The sequence below is a fragment of the Hevea brasiliensis genome, chromosome 11, assembly GCF_030052815.1.
Source record: "Hevea brasiliensis isolate MT/VB/25A 57/8 chromosome 11, ASM3005281v1, whole genome shotgun sequence".
In the NCBI taxonomy this organism is placed as follows: domain Eukaryota; kingdom Viridiplantae; phylum Streptophyta; class Magnoliopsida; order Malpighiales; family Euphorbiaceae; genus Hevea; species Hevea brasiliensis.
This window is the reverse complement of record NC_079503.1, coordinates 80,040,834-80,063,106: the sequence shown is the minus strand read 5'-3', so window position 1 is coordinate 80,063,106 and position 22,273 is coordinate 80,040,834. Positions and strand designations below refer to the sequence as shown.

The following is a 22,273-nucleotide window of genomic DNA, read 5'->3' as shown; positions in this document are numbered from 1 at the left end:
TCATTTAACAAAAAATATGTTAAATTAATAAAAAAAAATAAAATTTCATGAAAAATTATATAATTATATCAATTAATTCTCCCTCAGTAATATTGAAGTCATCTCCAGAACTCTGAAATCTTAAATTTGAATCCTAATTTAATGATAAATTATAAAATATATATATATATAATTATAATGTTTTTTCATTATTATTAATAATAATTTAAAATAATATTTTATTATATTAATTTTATATAAAATGTTATATTTATATATTTGTTTTCTTAAGTATATTATATTAATTTAATATATTTTTCTGTAAAAAAATTTTATTTTATTTTAAATAAAATAAATATAGAATTTATATCTTATTTTAATTAAAATATATTTTTAATTCATCTCAGCATTTGATAATGTTAAAAACTAAAACTTAATGGTACATTATTTGAGAAAATGGTCATCCGTTCACGTCGTTTTCGTTTATTAATCCTTGTGGTTTTAGGGTTTATGGTTGTGACCAGCCTCAACTACCAATTTGAATAATTAAAACGTGATACTGATACTACTGGTATCTCTAAAACGTGATACAGATAATCGAAGCCGTTTCATTTCCACGTGACTAAATCCATCCAACTCTCTCCCCTCTTTTAAAATTGACTCCCACTTCGCCATATCTCACCGAGTCACTCGCGTCGCCTCTCTCAAACTCTAAACAATGGCAGCCGCCGCGTCCTCGTCCGCCGTGAAGTCAGTACTTTCTGCTCCATCGCTTTCCTCACCATCATCATCGCTTAAGCCCAATGCCTCGAGATGCTCGCTAGGATTTATATCCTCATCTTCTCCAACGCTTAAGCCTCTGGTTTCTCGTGTACACACCGGACAAAATGCCCCATCAAATGGAAGATCATCGCTTTCAGTTAAAATGGTTTCCACTCCTTCCATCACTCATACGACGTCGCTTGATTTCGAAACTTCCGTTTTCAAGAAAGAGGAGGTCACTCTTGCTGGTCACGATGAGGTATATATCAAAACTCAAATCCGATATCAATACTTTAGATATATAGAAATGATGCTTGCAAATGAAATTTTAGAATTTCGTTTGATCGGATTTCATTTTTTGATTTTATTTGGTGATTCATTGCGCTGATGTTGTACAGTATATTGTGAGGGGAGGGAGAGACCTGTTTCCCTTGTTGCCTGATGCTTTCAAGGGGATTAAGCAGATTGGAGTCATTGGCTGGGGATCCCAGGTCTGAAACTCGTGAGCCCTTGTTTTAATTTTTCAAATCAATTACGTTTATTTAGCTAATTTCTGTACTCTTAAGTAATTTCGTTACCTTCAACTTTGTTGAAAATGATCGAAGATTAGTCTATGTATATAGGATTTTGCTAATTTTTGGTTTTTGATTTATTATTCTTGTATCTTAATCTTCTGTTCTTATTGATTCGTGCTAACTTGGTAGGGGCCAGCCCAAGCTCAAAATTTGAGGGATTCTCTTGCTGAAGCAAAATCTGACATTGTAGTAAAGGCAAGATCTTCTTCCATCTATTACTCTACCTTCTGTGTATTAGCAATTTATCTTACAGAAATTTGTTGTTTCTAAGATTAGTAAATGGCTTTACATGGTTAAAGGTTTCTCTCTCTCGCACAGTCATATTTGTGTTCATAATGCAAATTTCATCTTCATTGTTTTGTTATTGCAGATTGGGCTGAGGAAGGGCTCCCGCTCTTTTGCTGAAGCTCGCGCTGCAGGGTTCACTGAAGAGAGTGGAACTCTAGGAGACATATGGGAAACCATTGCTGGCAGTGATCTTGTCTTGTTATTGATTTCTGATGCAGCGCAGGTTGGTGGATCCTGTGCAATTCTTCATTTTTCTTGGTGGCATGAGATATGTTTCATGTTTTTAACAGTACTTTACAAATTTGTCCGCCAATTGTTGTGTTGAAAGTTTTTTTTTGATAGTCATAACTATGGCTACCATTGCTGCTGCTAAAATTTTTCGGAGTTCTCATTGCCTTTGATGTTTGATGTTATTCGAAGTTGATATGAATAAATTGATACCCGTGTCTTTTAGCGCGATCCTTTGATCTTTGGCCTCCATGCATGGGAACAACTCTGCAGCTGTTGGAGCCATACTTGGTTTTACATTTGATTCCTGTTCTATTTCTTATTGGAGTCCTTTCTTGTGGTACTTATGTCCAACTTGTGTGCTGCAGGCAGATAACTATGAAAAGATATTGTCCCACATGAAACCAAACAGCATCCTTGGGCTCTCCCATGGTTTTCTTCTTGGACATTTGCAATCCTTGGGGCTTGATTTTCCTAAGAATATAAGCGTTATTGCTGTTTGCCCCAAGGGGATGGGGCCTTCTGTACGGAGACTCTATGTTCAGGGAAAAGAAATCAATGGTGCTGGAATTAATTCCAGTTTTGCTGTCCACCAGGTCTCTCTCTATCTCTCTCTTTCTCTGCTGTTCATATTGCAATTAATTCACATGATTTCTTATACAAATATAATGAAATTTTATCATTATTTTTGAGCAGGATGTTGATGGTAGAGCTACAGATGTTGCCTTGGGCTGGTCAGTAGCTCTGGGCTCGCCTTTCACATTTGCAACCACATTGGAGCAGGAGTATAGGAGTGATATTTTTGGGGAGCGCGGTGAGTTCAATTCTTTTTAATTATCTCAATCATGTTCTTAAAAATTAGTAGGTTTCTCATCGTGGACCTTGTGATTGTCTCAGGCATACTACTCGGTGCTGTTCATGGAGTGGTTGAATGCTTGTTCAGGAGGTACACTGAGAATGGAATGAATGAAGATTTGGCATACAAAAATACTGTTGAATCCATAACAGGAATTATATCAAAAACCATCTCAACTAAGGTATGTTTCTTGGCTAGCATTTGTCCGTGCTTCTCTTTGACATATACATTTTCATTGGGAATATTTACTGACTTTTGTATTCTTCTTGTTGGTTGATTTATATGTTCTTTTCTTATAGGGCATGTTGGCTGTTTACAACTCGTTGTCAGAAGAGGGAAAAAGGGACTTTGAGACTGCATATAGTGCTTCATACTATCCTTGTATGGATATCTTATATGAGTGTTATGAAGATGTTGCTAGTGGTAGTGAGATTCGAAGTGTTGTTTTGGCTGGTCGTCGATTCTATGTATGTTAAGACCAAAAATTGGCATCTTTATGATTGTTAACTGCACTGTCATTTCTGATGACTTAGAAGTTCATTTTTCTAAACTATTTTTGCTGGTGCTTGTACTTGTTAATAGGAGAAAGAGGGCCTTCCAGCTTTCCCAATGGGTAAGATTGATCAAACACGGATGTGGAAAGTGGGTGAGCGTGTTAGAGCAACACGGCCAAAGGGTGACTTGGGGCCCTTGTGTCCATTCACTGCTGGTGTGTTTGTGGCATTGATGATGGCTCAGGTAATAGATTCTATCTATATAGCTTGATTAATCTCTTTCCGTGTTTCCTAAAAACTTTTAGGTTGTGACATAGCAATAATATATTTTCACCATACAGTATATTAAGCGGTCTTGTATTTAAAATATCAGATTGAGGTCTTGAGGAAGAAGGGACATTCATACTCTGAAATCATTAATGAGAGTTTGATTGAAGCCGTGGATTCCCTGAATCCTTTCATGCATGCTCGAGGTGTCTCATTCATGGTTGATAATTGTTCAACAACTGCACGATTAGGATCAAGGAAATGGGCACCTCGCTTTGATTACATCCTTACCCAACAGGCCTTTGTGGCAGTGGACGCAGGCACTCCCCTTAATCAGGACCTTATTGGCAACTTCCTGTCAGATCCTGTTCATGGGGCAATTGAAGTCTGTGCCCAGCTGAGACCAACTGTTGACATTTCAGTGCCTCCAGATGCAGATTTTGTTCGCCCAGAGTTGCGTCAGTCTGGCAATTAGATATAAAGAAATTTAGCTTTACCTCTATGTATTTTATGAAGGTCTACTAGGATGGAAGATTTTGTAGGAGTGAAGTGGGTAGGATTTGATCTAAATAAAGCCTTTATCTTCCTGTCTGAATAGTTCACCTGAGTAATGCTTTTTAGTTTGAATGTTGCAAGCACATTAAATGTCTGTTAATTTGGATGCTTTGTTTCTTTTAGTTGTTGGCAGTTATGGAAAATGTTTCTCTCTGTTGTTCCATTACGGAGTTATGAGAAATATTTCTTTGTTGTTCTATTTATCCCAGAAGTGATCACGTTGCAGTTTTTCCGATTCAAATTCATTTTGAATTGAATTGACGGAAATCATTTACATTCTCAAAAACTGGCTATTAGTTGTTTTTCAAGTGTCAAATTGGGTGATGCAAGTCAAAAACTGAGGTGTCTAAACTTTTGATGACACATTTATTCTTGAAATTTGTATCACAAATTTACATAAATTTGAAATCATGATGTGTCCTATCTAAAACCATGGTAAGGTCTGTTATAAACTTTTCCAGCCAAAGTTAGATCGGAATTCAACGATGACTGGGACTTTGTTAGGAGGATCAGTTGTCTCTGCTTTTCTTCAGGTTTTGTTTGACAGGATGGCTTCCCACGAGGTTTTGGGCTTCTTCAGTGGCTAAAACCTCAACGATGGACTGCTTACTAATCTGAAGACCAAATGATATCTGTCAAGGGACTGCCTTATGGCGCAGAGGACAAGCAGATTAGTAGCTGTGAAACAGTGGCTCGATGAGCTTAAAGATGATCTCTCTTTATGAGGCTGATGACCTGTTGGGTGACATTGCTTAAGAGGTCTGCAATCAAGGTTGGAAGTTGAAAACTTTTCTCATTTCGTGATCTGTTTGGAAGAAAATGGAAGTCATTTCGGAAAGGATACTTGATATACTTGAATAATTAATATAACAAAAGGATTCTCTGTCTGAATTTGAAAGAGGGTGTAGTGGAAAAACCTTCTCTGCAGAAAAATATAGACCACTTCTGCGGTGGATGAATGTGGTTCTTATGGTAGGATGGGGATAATAACATCTTAATAGATTTGCAACATTCTGATGATGCAAATTTCATTGACCTAGACGTGATTCCATTAATAGCGCGCATGGATGCGATTGATAAAACCACACTTGCTCAGCATGTTTACAATGATATCAGACTACAAGAATGGTTTGATCTTAAAGCATGGGTCTGTTGTTAGGAAGAATTCAATGTTTTTGAACTTTTGAAGAGATTACTTCAAAAACTGAGCTTTTTACAGTACTAAGGTAATATTGGAAGAAAATTATCAAAACAAGGTGTGTTCCACATATATTACAAAAATGATGTGAAGTTTGCTGAGCTAGAAAGGTCTGCCATGGGGATATTAGTATGACTAGCAGGCGGAAAGCAAGACGCTAATAATATTGGCGTTCGGAGGTGGAACGCTACTTTTACTAGCGTGTGGTACTTTTGCAGACATTCTCTGCAATGTTGTCACATCAAATTGCAAAAAAGAACATCAAACTGTAACCATTTATAATGGCATGCAATGTTGTAATAGTTGAGCAGGTTATAGATAACTCGAAAATAGTAGAGATTATTTTTAGAAATTTGATAGAAATTTGAGTTTACATTGTAATACTAAAGAATGTAAGAAAAAAGTACATTAGACTTTTAAATGGTCACCAAAATAATTATTATATTAAATAAAATTTAATTTTTGTATTAAGAAAGTATAATAATCTAATATGTTGAATCAAAAAATTAAATTAAGATAAAATAATAGTTTAAATTTATAAAAATTTAGTAAAGGTATAGAAAATAGAATTCATAGAAATTGATTTAAAATATATTAAAATAAAGGACGTAGAAAAATATAATATAAATTTATAGTATTAAGATAATGTGAAAAATATAAAAAATTATGAATATAAATTATGCTCGAATTGGTCTTAAAGCTGGATGTGAATTTATATCGAATGTCTTATTTAGACAACCCATTGTAAGAGAAGATTCAGTGAAATGGGACTGCATGGGTTTAGCTAGTGATGATGATGTAAATATTATGTTTAATTTCATTGATGAAATTGAAGGTATGTGATCGATTGAATTATATATTAATATTTTCCATCCGAATGCATCTACAAATATTGTTGATGAAGCAGGACCATCAAATGTCGGTTCCACTAGTGTAGGTGCTTCTGCGGATGCAAGTGATGAGACGGATTTACGCTATCAGTTGTCTCAAATCAATAGCAGTACGGTTAAGGATAAAGTTTTAGTGGTTATCACTGAATGTGAAGATATTTGTCCAAGTCGATGGGTGTATGATTCAAAATCTTATAATAGTGATTATTGCCTCAGTAATGATGAGGACGAAGAGGATTCTAATGAATAATGGATTGATAATGATGACAAGGACATAATGAGGAAGGTGATCATCATAATAAGCTGGTAGTAGATTTGCCTTTGTACTATAACACTCGTGTTGCGAACCCAATAATGCCTCTTATCCCTCCTCTGCCTTACTGTGAAATAGATTTTTTGTTGCTAACTCTGCCTTACTGTGAAATAGATTTTTTGTTGCTAACGGTTAATCCATGGTCAAAACCGCCATGTAGTTCAATGTGGGATCCATCAAAGAAGTTTGAAGTTGGAATGATATTCCCTTCTAGAGAGGCTGTCCAAAAAGCTGCCAAAGAATATCATTTAATTAGGCACCATGAGTCAAATAATGAAGAGACAAAAAGCAGAACATATGCCATCAAGTGCAAAGATAGAAAGAACAATTGTAAGTGGAGAATGCGTACATCTCGATAAGAAGGATGTAATATATGGAAAATTACATGTTATTCGGACCCCATACATGTGTTAATCCATCAATCTCACAAGACCATAGGCAATTGGGTCGCAAATTTATATCTAATTTCATCCTAGTAATTGTATGAGAATAACCAAATGTGAAGATAACTGCATTGCAAGCAGAAATCAAAGATAAGGTCAGATATATACTGAGTTATCGAAAGACGTGGAAGGCTAGACACGATGCAATTGTTAATATCTTTAGTGGTTGGGAGGAATCTTTTAGAAGATTGCGCCAATTCATGCTTGCTTTAAGCAAACAGAACCCTGATTCTTCGTTCTTGATTAAAAATGACCTCTTTTTATTAATAATAAATTACAACCCAATTATCGGGTTTTCGACAAAATGTTTTAGGCATATAAACAAACAAGGCTTTAAGCATTGTCACCCAGTTATTTTCATAGACTGAACATTTTTATATGGAAAGTACAAAGGGTGTTTATTTTGTGCTATGGCATTGGACGGCAATAACCATATTTTCCTAATTGCATAGGCAATAGTTGATTGTAAAAACACAAGGAATTGGGAATGGTTTATGTCTTGTTTGTGGGTGTTTGTGATAGATCATAAAGGTATTTGTGTTATATCAGACAGGCATATTGGCTTAAAAAAAGGCAATGTAGCAAGATTGGTGGTAGCCTCTTGATGGACATTATCGATATTGCTTAAGACACATACTCAGCAATTATAACACAGACTTTAAAAATACTAACATGAAAGAAGCTCTCTGAAAGGCAGGTTAGCTTTTATAAGATTAGTATTTATGGTAATGTTAATTGAAGTTTCAAGGTGACATAATAAAACATTTGACATTTATTTTGTAACTGCCCACTGAATTCAGAAAAAAAAAAATTATGAGGCCATGAACACAATCAAGAGCGAGCATCCAGACATGTTTGAATGGGCCAGAAATATACCCTTGGAAAAATGGACACATTCTCATGATGGAGGGAAAAGGTATGGCTCCATGACAACTAATAGTGTTGAGTCGGTTAATGGAATGCTAAAGGGGATCCGTGCATTACCAATAATTATAATGGTAGAGGAAATATTTTTCAAGAGATACGCATTCCATGTTCACATATGATAGCAGCATGCCAATCAATATCAATTAATAATGAGCATTACATTTCAAATTATTATATGTTGGAGCGAATGCTTAAGTGCTATGAGTGGTAGTTTCATGCACTTGGACATCATGATGATTGGCCAACAGACAATGATCCAATTCTTGTACCTGACCCAGCACGAAAAAGGTGTAAAGAAAGACCAAAATCATAAAGGAAGAAGAATGAAATGGATTGGAGTGTGAATGGAAAAGTTAGGGAGACATCTAAGATCCATTATTGGCTCTGTCATGAAGAAGAACACACAAAAAAGAATTGTCTAAAGCGAAAAAAACACCCTTAGTTAATTATGTTACTCTTTTCAAATACTAATGTATTAAACAAATCCCCCAATTAATTTTTCTTAAACTTAAAATTGTTGGAAAGTAATTTTATTTTAATGCTTTCATTTTATGTGTGTTAATGTAACAGGGATTAATGAATAGAAAGAAGTTAAGTGACTCATCAAATAGGAGTCATCCAACCACTTCAAATAAAAATGTATATGAAAATGTAGTGCACAAATATACAAACCCTAATAGATGTAAATGGTATGATCATAAAAGAGCTTTTATCAATGCGAAGTATTGTGCATGTCTCCAACAAGGATTCGCAAACCATATATTTATAGGTCAGCATTCAAAGAATCTATCAGATTTCATAAAAGGTACAATCATTGTACAACATGAATGAGATAGATTATGGGAGACACGTTGTGAACTTGAAGCATACTGTAAATTTCATAATTTACCCATCCCCAAGATTCGATTTGCTGAGTTAGAAAAGAATTCAATCGAAGGAATCCATAAAGTTAAAGCACAACTTTATGCTGAAAATGAGACAATGAATAATCGTTTTGAATTATTTCACAAACAACAAATGCCATCGCTAAATATAGATGAAGTTAATAGTGTACATGAAGCTGTCTTAAACATAGAAGATGATCACATTTTTTATTTTAATGATAGTGGCGATAGTGATTTTGTATATTATCTCCCGCATTGCTTACCGCCATAAGTATAGTGCTATGTTAACTTAATATTTTAATATTTTATAATTGTAAGATATATGTAATGCATTGTTAATTATGATTCCTTGCCTTTTGACATGTTTGTTTTCGAATGATAATGCTACCATTAAATGAAGTAATTTACTGTAATGATTAATTTAACAAAAAAAAAATAATAATAATAAGATAGGGGTGAGGGTGAGAGAATTTACAAAATGGGGGTGTTACAATTAGTGAGACATACTCTGCTTGGGAAAAGTAGCATGCTGAGAGCAAAACGCTGTTTGTAACAGCGTGCACAGCTGGGATGCTATTATTGTTAGTGTATAGGTAGGGATGCATGTCACATTAAGGATATCAATGACATCCAGGGCAGTGAGATTGGTTGCTTGCTGAAGCAGTTTTACACTATTATTATCAGCGTGCAAGGAAGGCATGATATTATGATCAACATGTAAACTTATATTGAAAATTTAAGTCTCGATCGTGCCACCACCTTTGGCAAGTAATGAATATCACTACCATTAATGCTTATAATATTTAGTTAATATGACTGCTTATAATATCATTGCATCTTTGCATGGACGCTGATAATAATAGCATCTTAACTTTGAACACTATTGCAAACAATATCTTGCGACTGAGACGCGACTATGAATAGCGTCCCAGTAACAATTCCACCCCCAGTGCTTAATTTCTCTGACCCTCACCTAGCTATTTTGAAATTTTATTTATTTTATTGCATAATTGAACAACCTAGTTGCATTATGATTTGTTTCTTATTTATTTATTTATTTGTGTTTCCTTTGGTTTATGTCTTAGATAAAATCATGTCTCATATAATGCTAACTCCAAAAAGGATTGTCAGTTGACGACAACAAGCAAGGGTACATGCAATGATAAAGAATTTGATTAATCTACCTATGAAAGTAGCAATCTCAAGTACAGGGGATTATGTAGTTTGCCTTGTCAAGTATATGATAAGGGTCAACGGGCTAATTCAAGAAATTATATGGGAAGGAGACCTATTAACCGATAAAAGTAGATATTTGGCTCTAAGGTCAGCTTTTAGTTGTGTTCACAATAAGGGTATACTCGATCGCGTATGGCAAAAATTGGAAGCTAACCATACCCCATTATATTTACATCTACTTAAAGGCTTTGTCAAGGAGTATGCTTCTTGGGTCACCATGAGGACTATGTGTCAGTCAAGTGGTATAAATATGTGTGATAGTAATAGACATTTTCTGATGAAACCAATGTTACCTAAAATCAACTATAAATTGGAGAAAGACCTTCATGATGAGCTAATTAGATCATGTCCAGTGAATAAAGTAATCAGCTTCACCTAGTTACTTGTAATGTTCTGAACAATAATTATATATTTTGTTTACGTATTAAACAATGTTTACATTCTATCTTCGTATTGAATATGTATTGCAGACTTATAATTAATGAATGAATGAAAAATATTTATTAATATAATAGCTTTATTACCTATTTTTTTATTGCCATTCGTGTCTTAATTACTTGTGTAAGGGACATATGTGCATTGTTATAACTGTGAAATTACAATTTTACAAATTATATTTGCCACAATGAATAGGTATGGCTAGATAAAAGCAAAAAAGATATTATATTATGCCAGGTTCGATTGATCTAGAGCTTCTTCTACTCCAGCCACAACACCATTCTGAAGGGATTTGAAATGGTACAATTGAACATAAAGTGCTTACATGCAGAAGGCAGGGGAACATCTTGCATTCTAACATTGACAACCAAATTGTTCATCATCTCTGAGACTTTGGATTTATTGGTATTGCTCGACTAGGAATTTTTTTTCCCTTAACTGGCACCTTATTAGTGCCTTTGTAGAGCAATGGTGACCAGAGGCCCTTACATTTATTATGCCGATTGGTGAGTGTACAATCACTCTCCAGGATGTTGGCATTATTTCCAGTTTGCCAGTACATGGTTCTACTATTATTGGGATGCACAGGTTGACTAGTTAAAACTTTGTGAGATGTTGATGGGAGTTAAACCACCCCCAAAAATGATCATAGGACATACACTAAAATTATCATGGCTAGCTGATGAGTTTAGAGATATTTCACATCATGCTGATGACTTAATAGTGTTATGGCATGCAAGGGCATTCATATTACAACTCATCGGCTCAATATTTCTAGACAAAACAAACTCATGTGTCAACTTGATGTTCCTACCCCTTTTAGAAGACTTCAGGGAAGCTACGACATACTGTTGGGGTGGAGCTTGCTTAGCCTTCCTTTATTATGAGCTATGTCGTGTTGTTATTACTAAAACAAAGGAGATTTCAAGGCCCTTGTTCATTTTGCAGATCTGGGCCTAGAAGAGATTTAAAATAATCTCTCCATAAATAAGAGATCCATCAACACCTGATGATGCACCACTAGGTGTTAAGTATGTGCCTACATTTATATTTTTTTTCCATTAAGCAATGAATAAATTGATTTTTATTGCATTACATTTAAAATTTTCTTATCAACTAATAGGTGGAGTAGAGCTCGATAGATTACTGAAGTAACAACCTATGTACCACCATAAATTTGGTACAACCTTAACTAGATGCACCCTCAAGACATGTGTGTCCAAGGCCATCCCATTTGGAAGGTAATGGTGCCATTAGTTTGCTTCCATATCATAGAATGGCACCAACCTGAGAGGGTGCTAAGGCAGTTTGGATTGGTTCGACCTATTCCACTTTCACCGATGCAAACAGATGAACTGCATGAGATTACTCTCTCACTTAGTGAGAGCAATTGGGCGCATCACCATGCAACATATATTAATCATTGGAATAGGTGAGAACAGTACATTGTTCAAGGGCAAGAAATGGTATAGGCATTCCACCATCATTCTAAATATATAGAGTGGTACCATCAAGTTGCGAGATGTTGGATTTCAATTAGTAGAGTTGCTATTGGTTCTATTGTAATGATTTACAACACCTATTTTTCCATTATTAAATACTTAGTAATAATCATTTTATTTTTTTTTACCCAAAATTTAAATTAATGCATGGATTTTTTTTTTATTTTTACAGAAGAATGCAATCGATGATTGTTTGCTCAAATTAGAGAACCTATCAACAGAAAATGTGGTGGAAGTTAAGCGCACATTGAGAAAAATGATGATTGCTTTAGAGTAAGAAAGTCGGCTTTGCCAAATGCCACCTCCTCAATAGTAACTTTTATAGATGAATTAGAAGATGATTAACCCATCAACCAGCCTGAGCCCTCACATAGAGCAGGATGACATCGATCACATCTTGCTCGACAACGAGAACAGCCAATGCATCTAGCCTGTCCACCCGGTGATGTTTTGTCCCCACCTATCACGTTCCACCCATACTGCATATCATCTATGCCTGATCCTTCTGATCCTGTTCCCTCGGCTCCTGCACCATCTAATCCTAGTCCGTCAATAATATTCCAACCATATTAAGAAACTATCCCCATGCATTACACTGGTTGGGTGCCTACCCTATCAATGCCTGGCCCATTAGCACCATGGATGCCATTTTAATCTCAAATGCAAAGTAGAAGCACATTTGACTTCACTGAGAGTCAGCAGCCGCAAACACCATTTGGTGGCTTATTTGCTCCTTTTGGCAGACCATCTAGCATTAAGCTGTTACACTATGCTTCAAGTCAATTTGGTGGACATGGTTCAGATCAATACTTTGCACCATATCAGTCTGGTGCCTTAAGCCATATTCCATCTAGTGTGGGTCTATTTAGCACTATGAACAAAGTACTATGCATTATACTGCAAGAGGAGAATCATCAGAACGATAACAAGGACAACCTAACCAATCCCAAGATGCATAAGGTGATCCAAAAGATTAGAAAGAAGGGGGACAACATCGAGTTCTTCGACAGAGGCAACATATAAGGAGACTTGGTTGTGGCACATGACTTATTAAAATTTTTGTCTTAATTTATATCTTGCTTTATGCCAATTGCTCGTACAATATGCCAGTGAAAATTTTTTCTATTTTTCAATAAATAAAATTTTTTGGCATAATTAAATTGGCATAAAAAATGTACTTAAGACTAACAAGTATAAAAAACACAGTGCAACCCACATATTATTAAAAATTATAAATTTTATAAGAGATTGCAATCTAATTTCGTACTAAATTTTGGCAACTTAATTTCATACTAAGTGAAAAGAAATTAAAATATTTAAATTATGTATTGTTATAAATGGTCACACATAATATATAATAATTTAATTTCTTTTAATACTTCTATTTAATAATTGCTATCAAGAAAATAAAGTTTCCATAATTATGGTAAGAATAACAATTAATATAAAATGCAAATTAATTTAATTGAGGATAATAAATTTTTTTATCCATTTTTTTTTGTCTCATATGACTTAAAATTTAATATTTTAAAGCAACGAATTTTATTTAATTTCTTAATTTTTGTACATTATCTATATTTTGTGAAAATAATGTCACAATTATATTTTCAATTTTTTTTAGGTATACAAAATAAATTTCAATACAAAATTTACATTCTGCATGGTGGGACACCAGTTTGATTGGCATCCTGCATGGGACACTAATTAAACTAGCGTGCCCACATGCGGGATGCTAGTTTGATTGGCGTCCTACATGTGATGTTAATTTAGCTAGCATCCGGCATATTGGACACCACCGTCACTAGCAATTTTATGCATCTCACCCCGTTTTGGTAATTTTTATACAACACACCCTGTTTTGGTAATTTTCGTCCAACGTTACCCTTGTAGGGTAAAAACTCCTTAAAAACTTCTAACACCAACACTTTGAATAAGCTTCAACTTGAGCTGAAAACAAGATCGAGAAGAAAATGTTTTTGCTTGTTTTAGATGATGTTTGGACCAATGAGCATGATGATTAGGACTGTACTGTCACAGGCTTGTAAGCAGTGGTACAAATCCCTCATCTTGGGGAATGAAAATATTAATAGATATGTAACCTTAGCTTGGGTTAACTATTTTTGGCAGCTAGTTTAAGACCTGAAAGTTATTTGGATCAATTTAGCTAGCGTGTTACAATTGGTATTAGAGTCTTTTTTACCTTCTCAAGTTTAAAAGGACCCCTAAGAATAAACTTCTTTTTTTTTCCTTTCAAACTCACAATCCCTCGAATATCATTTAGCACCAATAGCTATTTTAAATGTTAAAAACAAAAAATAAAGACTATAAAAACATTAAGTTGCAGGAAAATGAGTCTCTTTCTTTTCCTCTTTTTTTTTTGGATAATTTTCACCCATCATCTTTAAACTCTAGGGATTGTTTCAAGAAAATTCTTGAACTCCAATTTGCATTACAAAAGTCATCTAACTTTAATTTTATATCAACTAAAATCCTTTTGGTGAATTTTGTTGAAAACTCCAACTAAAAGCTAACTGTACATGCTATATTGGCTTTAACACAAATAAAAAAAAAATCTCTTTAACACGTGGCATTTTAATAATAAAAAATAATTTTCTATCACTCTCTCTCCATGATCTCTGATAAACAGAAATGAATAAAAAATCAAAATCACATGTGTTTCAATCAAACCCAATACAAGTAGAAATGAAAATAAACATTTTAAAAAATCTAGATGCAATATAAATAGTCATTCATCACAATACCTAAATAAAATGTCAATAATTTATACATTTCAATGAAACACAGATTTATCACAATGCCAAGATGATTGCATGAGAGGGAACCCAGATTCAGTCAAACCTATATTCATCACAATACTTAAATGATTGCATGAGATTTATCAAACCCAAATTCATTCACAATACCAAGATTCATAAAAAAACAAAAAAAAAGAGGCAAGAACCCAAGCATCTGGATAGAGACTTGCTTACCCAAATTCATCACAATAGCTAGACTTGTTTGCTGATGGAGACCACAAGAACGCAAGCTCCTCTATGTCAATGATTCAACCACAAATTTTAGATCAACAATGATCGAGTTTTCGGGACTGAAGCACAATTTGGGACAAAAGTACATTAAAATAGCACCTGAAGCTAAAAGCAAGAAATCAACATGACACATGAGTGTGCACTCATTGGACAGAGCCACAAAGAAGAATCTAGTCGATTTGTGAGCGCCGAACAAAGTGGGTTCGAGCATAAGAAAAAGAGGCGGGTAGAGAGATACGAGCAAGACGCTGAGAATGGTGAGATGTGTGATGCATCAATACATCAAGAAGAGACAAAGAGATGCAAACAGAGGAGGTGGTATTAGTGGCGGGGGCGGTAATGAGAATGAAACCATCTATTTTTGGTAATTAAGGAGTAATTTTTGAAAATTAAGAAGTAAATGGCATTGAAATTTTATGAGATCCTTATTCTTGGAAACTCAAATGGTGTTGGGTTGTTAGAAAGAACTACTAGAGAAAGCAAAGGAAGGGAGGAAGCTTATCTATCTCCTGAGGAAGCTTATCTATCTCCTGATGCATAAGGTTGTGTTTGTCGTAAAGGAGAGTGAACAAAGGTTTGTGATGTTGGTTTTCTGGATTTGTGGCCAAAAAGGATGGATTTTAGAGTGTTTCATAAGGGATGGCAAGGTTGTGTTGGAGAGAGAGAATAGAGGGGGCAAGAAAGAGAGAGAGAGAGAGGACGAAGGGAGGAAGGAGACGATAAGGGAATGAGAGGAAAGAGGGTGGAAGGAGATGAAAAGGGAGAGAGAGGACATAGAGATCATGGAGAGAGAGAGAGAGAGAGAGAGAGAGAAATATTTTTTATTATTAAAATATCAGGCGTCAGAGAGAGAAATTTTTTTTTTATTGCGTTAAAGCTTTTGGCCAGAGTTTTCAACGAAATCTGGTAAAAAAAATATTAACTGATATAAAATTAAAGTTAGATAACTTTTATGATACAAATTGAAGTTAAAAAACTTTGTTAAAACAATCCCTCTATTCAAGCATGAAGGATGAAAATTAGCCTTAATTTCTAGCAATATAAATAAAGAGAACTTCAAATACAGTATTGTTTGGTCAATACAAAACTCAAACAAACTTTTCTAGATTTTATCTAGACATCATCCCTTAAATCATTGACGATTACATCTTTACAACTAATTTTTAACTAAGAGTTTATTCAACTAAATTATAGATTATCTATTTTTTTTTCTTCAAGTATCCAAAAAAATATCTCAGATTCCTAGCTGGATTCTGATCAAGCAAATTTTATTATTATTATTATTATTATTATTATTATTATTATTATTATTATTATTATTATTTATCTACTGTTCCTTTTTCTGCTTCTGCATAACCAAATCATCTTTTAAAGTGTAATATATGCCTCAATAGCAGTTATGGAGGAGGAAACTTTCAATTTTCCAAGAAGTATTTGTATTGATATTGAATGAGAGCTAAGCCTTTATGTGTTGCTATATTGGGCAAGCTTGTGATTGTTTTTTTTCTTCCAAGCAGCGGCATATGAACTCTTTCCCTGATAGCAAACATTGGTTATTCCTTAATTTTCTCACATTACAAACCAATTATTTGCCCACTAAACTAGTAGAAACTTCTATATGAACAAGACAAATAGTTTATTGTTGACATCAATACAGTTACATAACAGAGGATAATCAAATCGGAATCGATTCAGTTTCGACGTGCACAAGAGCTAACAATCTTCCAATCAAGTATACTTGCTTAATCGGAAGTGCGAGCTGAAATAAGCTTCCAAATCAAATTAAGGTAGCAGAACATTTACAAACTGTGCACTTATTCAAATTGCATGATGTAAATCTAAAAAATAGTTTCAATATATGCCAATCACTATTCATCTTTAATTATGCAGTTGGGTATGAAGCTTTCATTGCAATACCACAAAGGCCTTCCCTTGCAATGATGTCTCTCTGCATCCTCATATACCCACCCTCGCCCCAGCTTGTGCCCCATGAATTCTTTAGCAGCCAATACTTGCTCCCATCTTTGCTGGTGCCATACCCAATTGCAGTAACAGCATGGTCTAGGTAGGTGCTACAGTCACCATTAAAGACACCAGTCTTGTAAAATCGAAAATCATATGCACTACCATCAATAGCAACAGAAACTGGCTGGTTGGCCACAGCCTGCAGGAGAGCTTTTTCATTGTTGGATGGCACATCTTCGTACCCTGTTATTTTAGCTGCAGGAGTTGCTGCCTTCTTCCTGTTGCAGATGCCATCCGATCCGTTGTATGGGTAATTAGCTTCACTTGAGAGGCCTTGGTTTAAAATATATTGGAAAGCGTTGTCCATGAGACCCCCTTCACAACCTTCGTTCCCACCTGCTGTGTCACAGTCCACAAGTTCTTGCTCTGATAGTGATATCAACTTACCAGTTTTGAGTTTTGTAATTCCTTCAGTTGCTGCCACTGCTGAGAATGCCCAGCAACTTCCTAAACATTGAAAACCACATGTATGTGATCAATCTCTGCAATGAAAGTTCAAATCTAGTGAAAGAGATATGTGATAACAAAGTAAACAATTTTTTTATCATACCCCCACAAGAAAAATTAGATTATTTCTATCAATCAAAAATAAAATAATCATTTCCTTTTCAATAGATTAAAAAAATTAGGCAAAAGAGAATTATTGACGTAAAATGGCAAAACCCATTTTTAAATCCCTAAATTATTTAAGTTTTATTGTTGGCTTTGTATTTTTTAATTGTGTCACGTTTGAGCCGATAAGTTTTCTTTTTTAAGCTATTATCCGTACAAAAATTAAATAATAATTTTTATTTTTCATACCTTAATAATAATTTTTTTATTCATATATTAATTAAGTCCTTAAATATTTTCAAATGAGAAGAGAATGAATGATTTTGATACAACAATAAAAACAACTTCTTTGTCGAGCAGGATAAAGTTGACAGCTCTGTTTAGTATTGAGTTTAAAAATTTAAAATTACTTTTTTGAATAAAAGCATCATTTTAAATATTATTAAAAAAATTTAAAAAAAATTATTTTATTATTTTAATATTTTTATAATTAAAATTGATTAAATTTAATTTTTAATTATTTTTTAATATTATTTAATTAATATATTTAAAAAAGTAATTTTATCCGCAAAACAGCCCGATAAACTCTCTCGAGTCTTGTCAGTATGGGATTGTTCGTACACTTGGTAACCTTCAATATCTTCGAATTGAAAATTTGTGCGCCTAATGACATATGATTGGAGAACATAAAATCAATGTCAATTTGCCCCTATTAATTTAATTTAATTTATTTTTAATTTATTTTATTTTATAAATTTTAATTTATATTTAAATTAATTTAATTAATTAATATATACCTTTTTAATATTTAATTATTTTTTAATATTAAAATATTAATAAAAATATTATTTTTATTATTTAATATTATTAATTAAATTGAAATATAAAAAATCTTTATATTTTCATATAATTAATTAAAATTAAAATTTATTACTATAATTAATTTTAATTATTTAAATAAAAAAATATCTTTGTATTTCATGCTTTTAATTTAAAATTAAAAAATTATAATTAAATAAAACTAAAAATATAAAAGTATTATTTTTTTATATTATTAATTATTATAGTAATAATTTTTTATTTTAATTAATTATATGAAAATATAAAGATTTTTTTTTATATTTTCACTTTAATTAATAATATTAAATAATAAAAATAATATTTTTATTTTTATTTAAATAATTATACAATATAAAAATAATATTTTAATATTAAAAAATAATTAAATAATAAAAAATAATACATATTAATTAATCGAGCTAATTTGAACATAAATAAAAAATTATGGACTAATTTAAATAAAAAATTAAAAATAAACTAAATTAAAGCTCTTCGACGAGTAAAGGGGACAAACCGACCCTTATTCCTAAAATCAATAGACAATTTGAAAAGAAGAAGCAGTAATTGATTGAAACTTCACTTACCACAGGAGCCCTGATCCTTGACAGTGGTGACAACCCCTGACTTTCTCCAATCCAGGGTAGCAGGCACAGCAGTAAAATTTCTATATCTAAAGGATGTAGACTTAGACGAAGAAGACATCAATTTGGAGGAAGCTGGTCTCTTATAACCACGGTGCATGGTTCGAAATTCCTCATCTGTTAAGTCTGCAAATTTGTTAACTCCTAGCTTGTATCCACGGTCGACACCATTGTTAAAGGCTTCGATCCGTTGAACGTTGTCCTTAAAAACGAGATATCGATTTTGCTTCTCGTCTGCGTCTTTGTAAACTCGTCCGTATTGAGCCATCCATTCTTCATGCATCTTCAACATGTATTCTTCGTCCAGAGGACGACAAAGGGTTTGTGTTGCCCATATGGCTAAAATAAGGAGAAATGCCAAAAGGGTATATTTGGTTTGTTTTGTATCCATAGTATCTATGACTACGTTGAAGTGAATCTTTGAAATGGCACAGCAATTTCAAAATGGGTATGTGCCTTTTTATAGACCAGAGACCAACCTATACTTCTCTTGGTGACAGTAGTGAGCATGACTTACACCTTTCTACGTGCCTTGCAAGATGCTCTGACTTGGACACTTCAAATTACGACAAATTTCACTCATGTAGTGGTGGAGAAATTGTATAATACCTTGCTATTCCACGTAAGATTAACACATAAAATGATAAACTATGAAACGACAATCAGATGAAAAAGTAATTTAATTTTTTAAAAAGAAAAATTGTTTTTAACACATAATAAAATAACTATTTTATGAAGCACATCATTACTGAACTATTATTATAATATTGATTTGTCATTTCATGTAAGTTATCTCACATGAAATTACAGTGATATCATATAATTACTCTATAGATATGAGATTAATTTTATATAATTTATAAAAAAATTATATTTATATGAAGGTCAGAAGTATTAAAATTTAATACTTTGAATGTACGGAATAATAATTTCTCTAAAATTATAATCCTTTACTTGTGTGGGAGTGCAATTAGTATAACATTATCTTCTATGAACATTAAATAACTTATGTGCATTTCAATTAATTCATTTTCTTAAGTGAATGTATTAGATGCCTTTGTCTAGTTATAGACTAGTCAAAATTGAGGAGAGATTTTGTGTTCGAGTTATAATAATGTTGGGTATTAGAGTATTAATTATTATTTATTATTGTTTGTTTAATTATATATATCCAATTTGAGTTTTGAATTGATTTTTATGTATTTAATATCTATTTATATAAATAATTAATTAAATATAAAATATATTTTAAATAATAATATCTATAAATTTGGTGATATTGTATTTTAAAAAAAATTAAATAGAATTTAAATAGTTTTACAAGGTTATTAAAATTTTAAAATATAAAATAAAATAAGTTTGGATAAGTATTTGAATAATGATAATAAGAATGGATAAAAATAATTGAAAATAAACTTTAATCAAATTTAAATATTAAAATTTATTAATTAATTTATTTTGAATATAATAAGTTTTATAGACAATTTATTTCTTGTTATTTTTGAATTATTTATAAGAAAAGAATTCAAATAAATTTTAATGCAATCATGTTTAATTTTTTTAATTATTTTTTAAATTAAAAAATTAAATTATTTTATTTTAAATATGAAAACTAAAAAAAGAAAGAAATTAATTTAATTAAATTCTATGCATTTTTGAGACGTAATTACAACTGGAACTAACATTCTAATATGAACAAGCATAAGAAAAGACAAGAACAAAAGAAGAGTACTGGAATTATGCAGCACGCAACCAATAGTATAAAACATTGATAAAGAAAGAGTTATTCTTCGACTGCCAATCTCAAATTCAAAGGACTCCACTCTGACCCTTTCATTTGAGGCTGATTTCTGATTTGTCATTGGTTGAATTAAGCCCCTACATTAATCATTGCATAAACAGAATAAAGAAGCCTCATTCTGAATTAAATTTTTCTGTTAAAGAAAGGGGTCTAATGCTCACCCCTGCTTCATTCTTTGCTAGGCCTTTATGGGCCGGGATTAAAAAAAAAAAAAGAAATTAATTAACATAACCTTCCTGTTAATTATCCAATGATTTATAGGTGTTAGTCGCTTAGAGATTTAATATACAAAGTATATGTTAAAATTTATTTATTAAATATATAAATTTTATATATTTATATTTTAAATTTATAATGAATCGAATTTATATAAAAATTTAAATGTAAAAATATAATATTATAATAAATTTAAATTTTAATAATATTTTATACAAGATATAAAATAATAAATAACTGATTATATGGTGTTTTTCTAAATTTATGAAAATAACTACAACTTTGTATCTATGAGACACAGTATTTTTCAGTACTCCCTGATATATGTTATAACTTTTTTAGTTTAATTATTTTGTTAGAATTGAGTTTAATATATGTTTAGATGAAAGATGATTTTAATATTTAAAATTTAAGCTATTTTACATATTTACCCTTCTAACTATTACACAATTACATTTGAAACTTTTTATTCTTTAATATAAATAAAAAATTAATTTAATTGTAATTGTGCTTCTTTGTCCTTCTCTTTTCACTCCATTCCAAACAAGAGAGAAGATAGAACTATTTTTTCCCACAGTCTATCTCATCTTTTCTTCATTTCTTTTCTTACCTCACTTTTATTCCAAACATAAGGTAAATCAGAAATGATAATACTTATCAACAATTTCCTAATACTATTTATTTATTTAAAAAATTTATTAATATAGAATATAATTCTAAAATTGTGTTTGTGCAGTAAAGTTGATTAATATAATCAGATTTTGAGGGCATTTGATTTAATTTTTAGATGCAATTGATAACTAATAGATATTCAAACAAGTGAAACAAACTGTTTGATAAATCTATCAAAATTAAAATAAATTATTTGATAAACCTATCAAAATTAAAGTAGATAACTAGCTACAATTTATATCAATTCTATTTTTGTAGTTATTTTTTTTTATAAAATAGTAGCTAATTTCATTGTATTCTTTTATTTAGACTATAATATCTTTTTAAAATTTATCAATTACAAAGTTTTTTTTAATCTTTAAATTAATTAATTAATTATATATAATTATAATTTTAATTCTTATATATGTTTTATAATAAATTTATATATATATATATATATATATATATATATATATATATTAGTTATTTTAGATATCAACTTAACAATTAGATATAATTTTACTAAATATTTAAAATATATCAATTATAATCAATCATTAGCTATTAATAATAACTATCAATTATCCGTTATTGGTCAATAGCTATATCTAAAAGCTAAATTACACAAATCCTTTGATAAGTATGTATTGCAATTGGGAGAT

At 31.9% G+C, this 22,273-nt stretch overlaps 2 protein-coding genes across 2 annotated transcripts; one reads left to right on the top strand and one right to left on the bottom strand.

Moving 5' to 3' along the window:
- The first annotated feature begins 575 nt into the window (after window positions 1-575).
- On the top strand, window positions 576-4,197 carry LOC110634752 (ketol-acid reductoisomerase, chloroplastic-like). The gene is made up of 10 exons (XM_058130201.1): window positions 576-1,000; window positions 1,140-1,232; window positions 1,446-1,511; window positions 1,687-1,827; window positions 2,201-2,428; window positions 2,529-2,646; window positions 2,730-2,869; window positions 2,988-3,155; window positions 3,271-3,426; window positions 3,556-4,197. The coding sequence occupies exons 1-10, from the start codon at window positions 698-700 to the stop codon at window positions 3,922-3,924; spliced, it is 1,782 nt and encodes a 593-aa protein (XP_057986184.1). The 5' UTR covers window positions 576-697; the 3' UTR covers window positions 3,925-4,197.
- Window positions 4,198-16,365: 12,168 nt separating this feature from the next.
- Window positions 16,366-19,368, bottom strand: LOC110634758 (senescence-specific cysteine protease SAG12). Its single transcript, XM_021783898.2, has 2 exons — window positions 18,884-19,368; window positions 16,366-17,354 (listed from the first exon to the last, which is right to left on the bottom strand). Exons 1-2 carry the CDS (start codon window positions 19,329-19,331, stop codon window positions 16,765-16,767), a joined length of 1,038 nt encoding a protein of 345 aa, XP_021639590.2. The 5' UTR covers window positions 19,332-19,368; the 3' UTR covers window positions 16,366-16,764.
- Window positions 19,369-22,273: the final 2,905 nt, after the last annotated feature.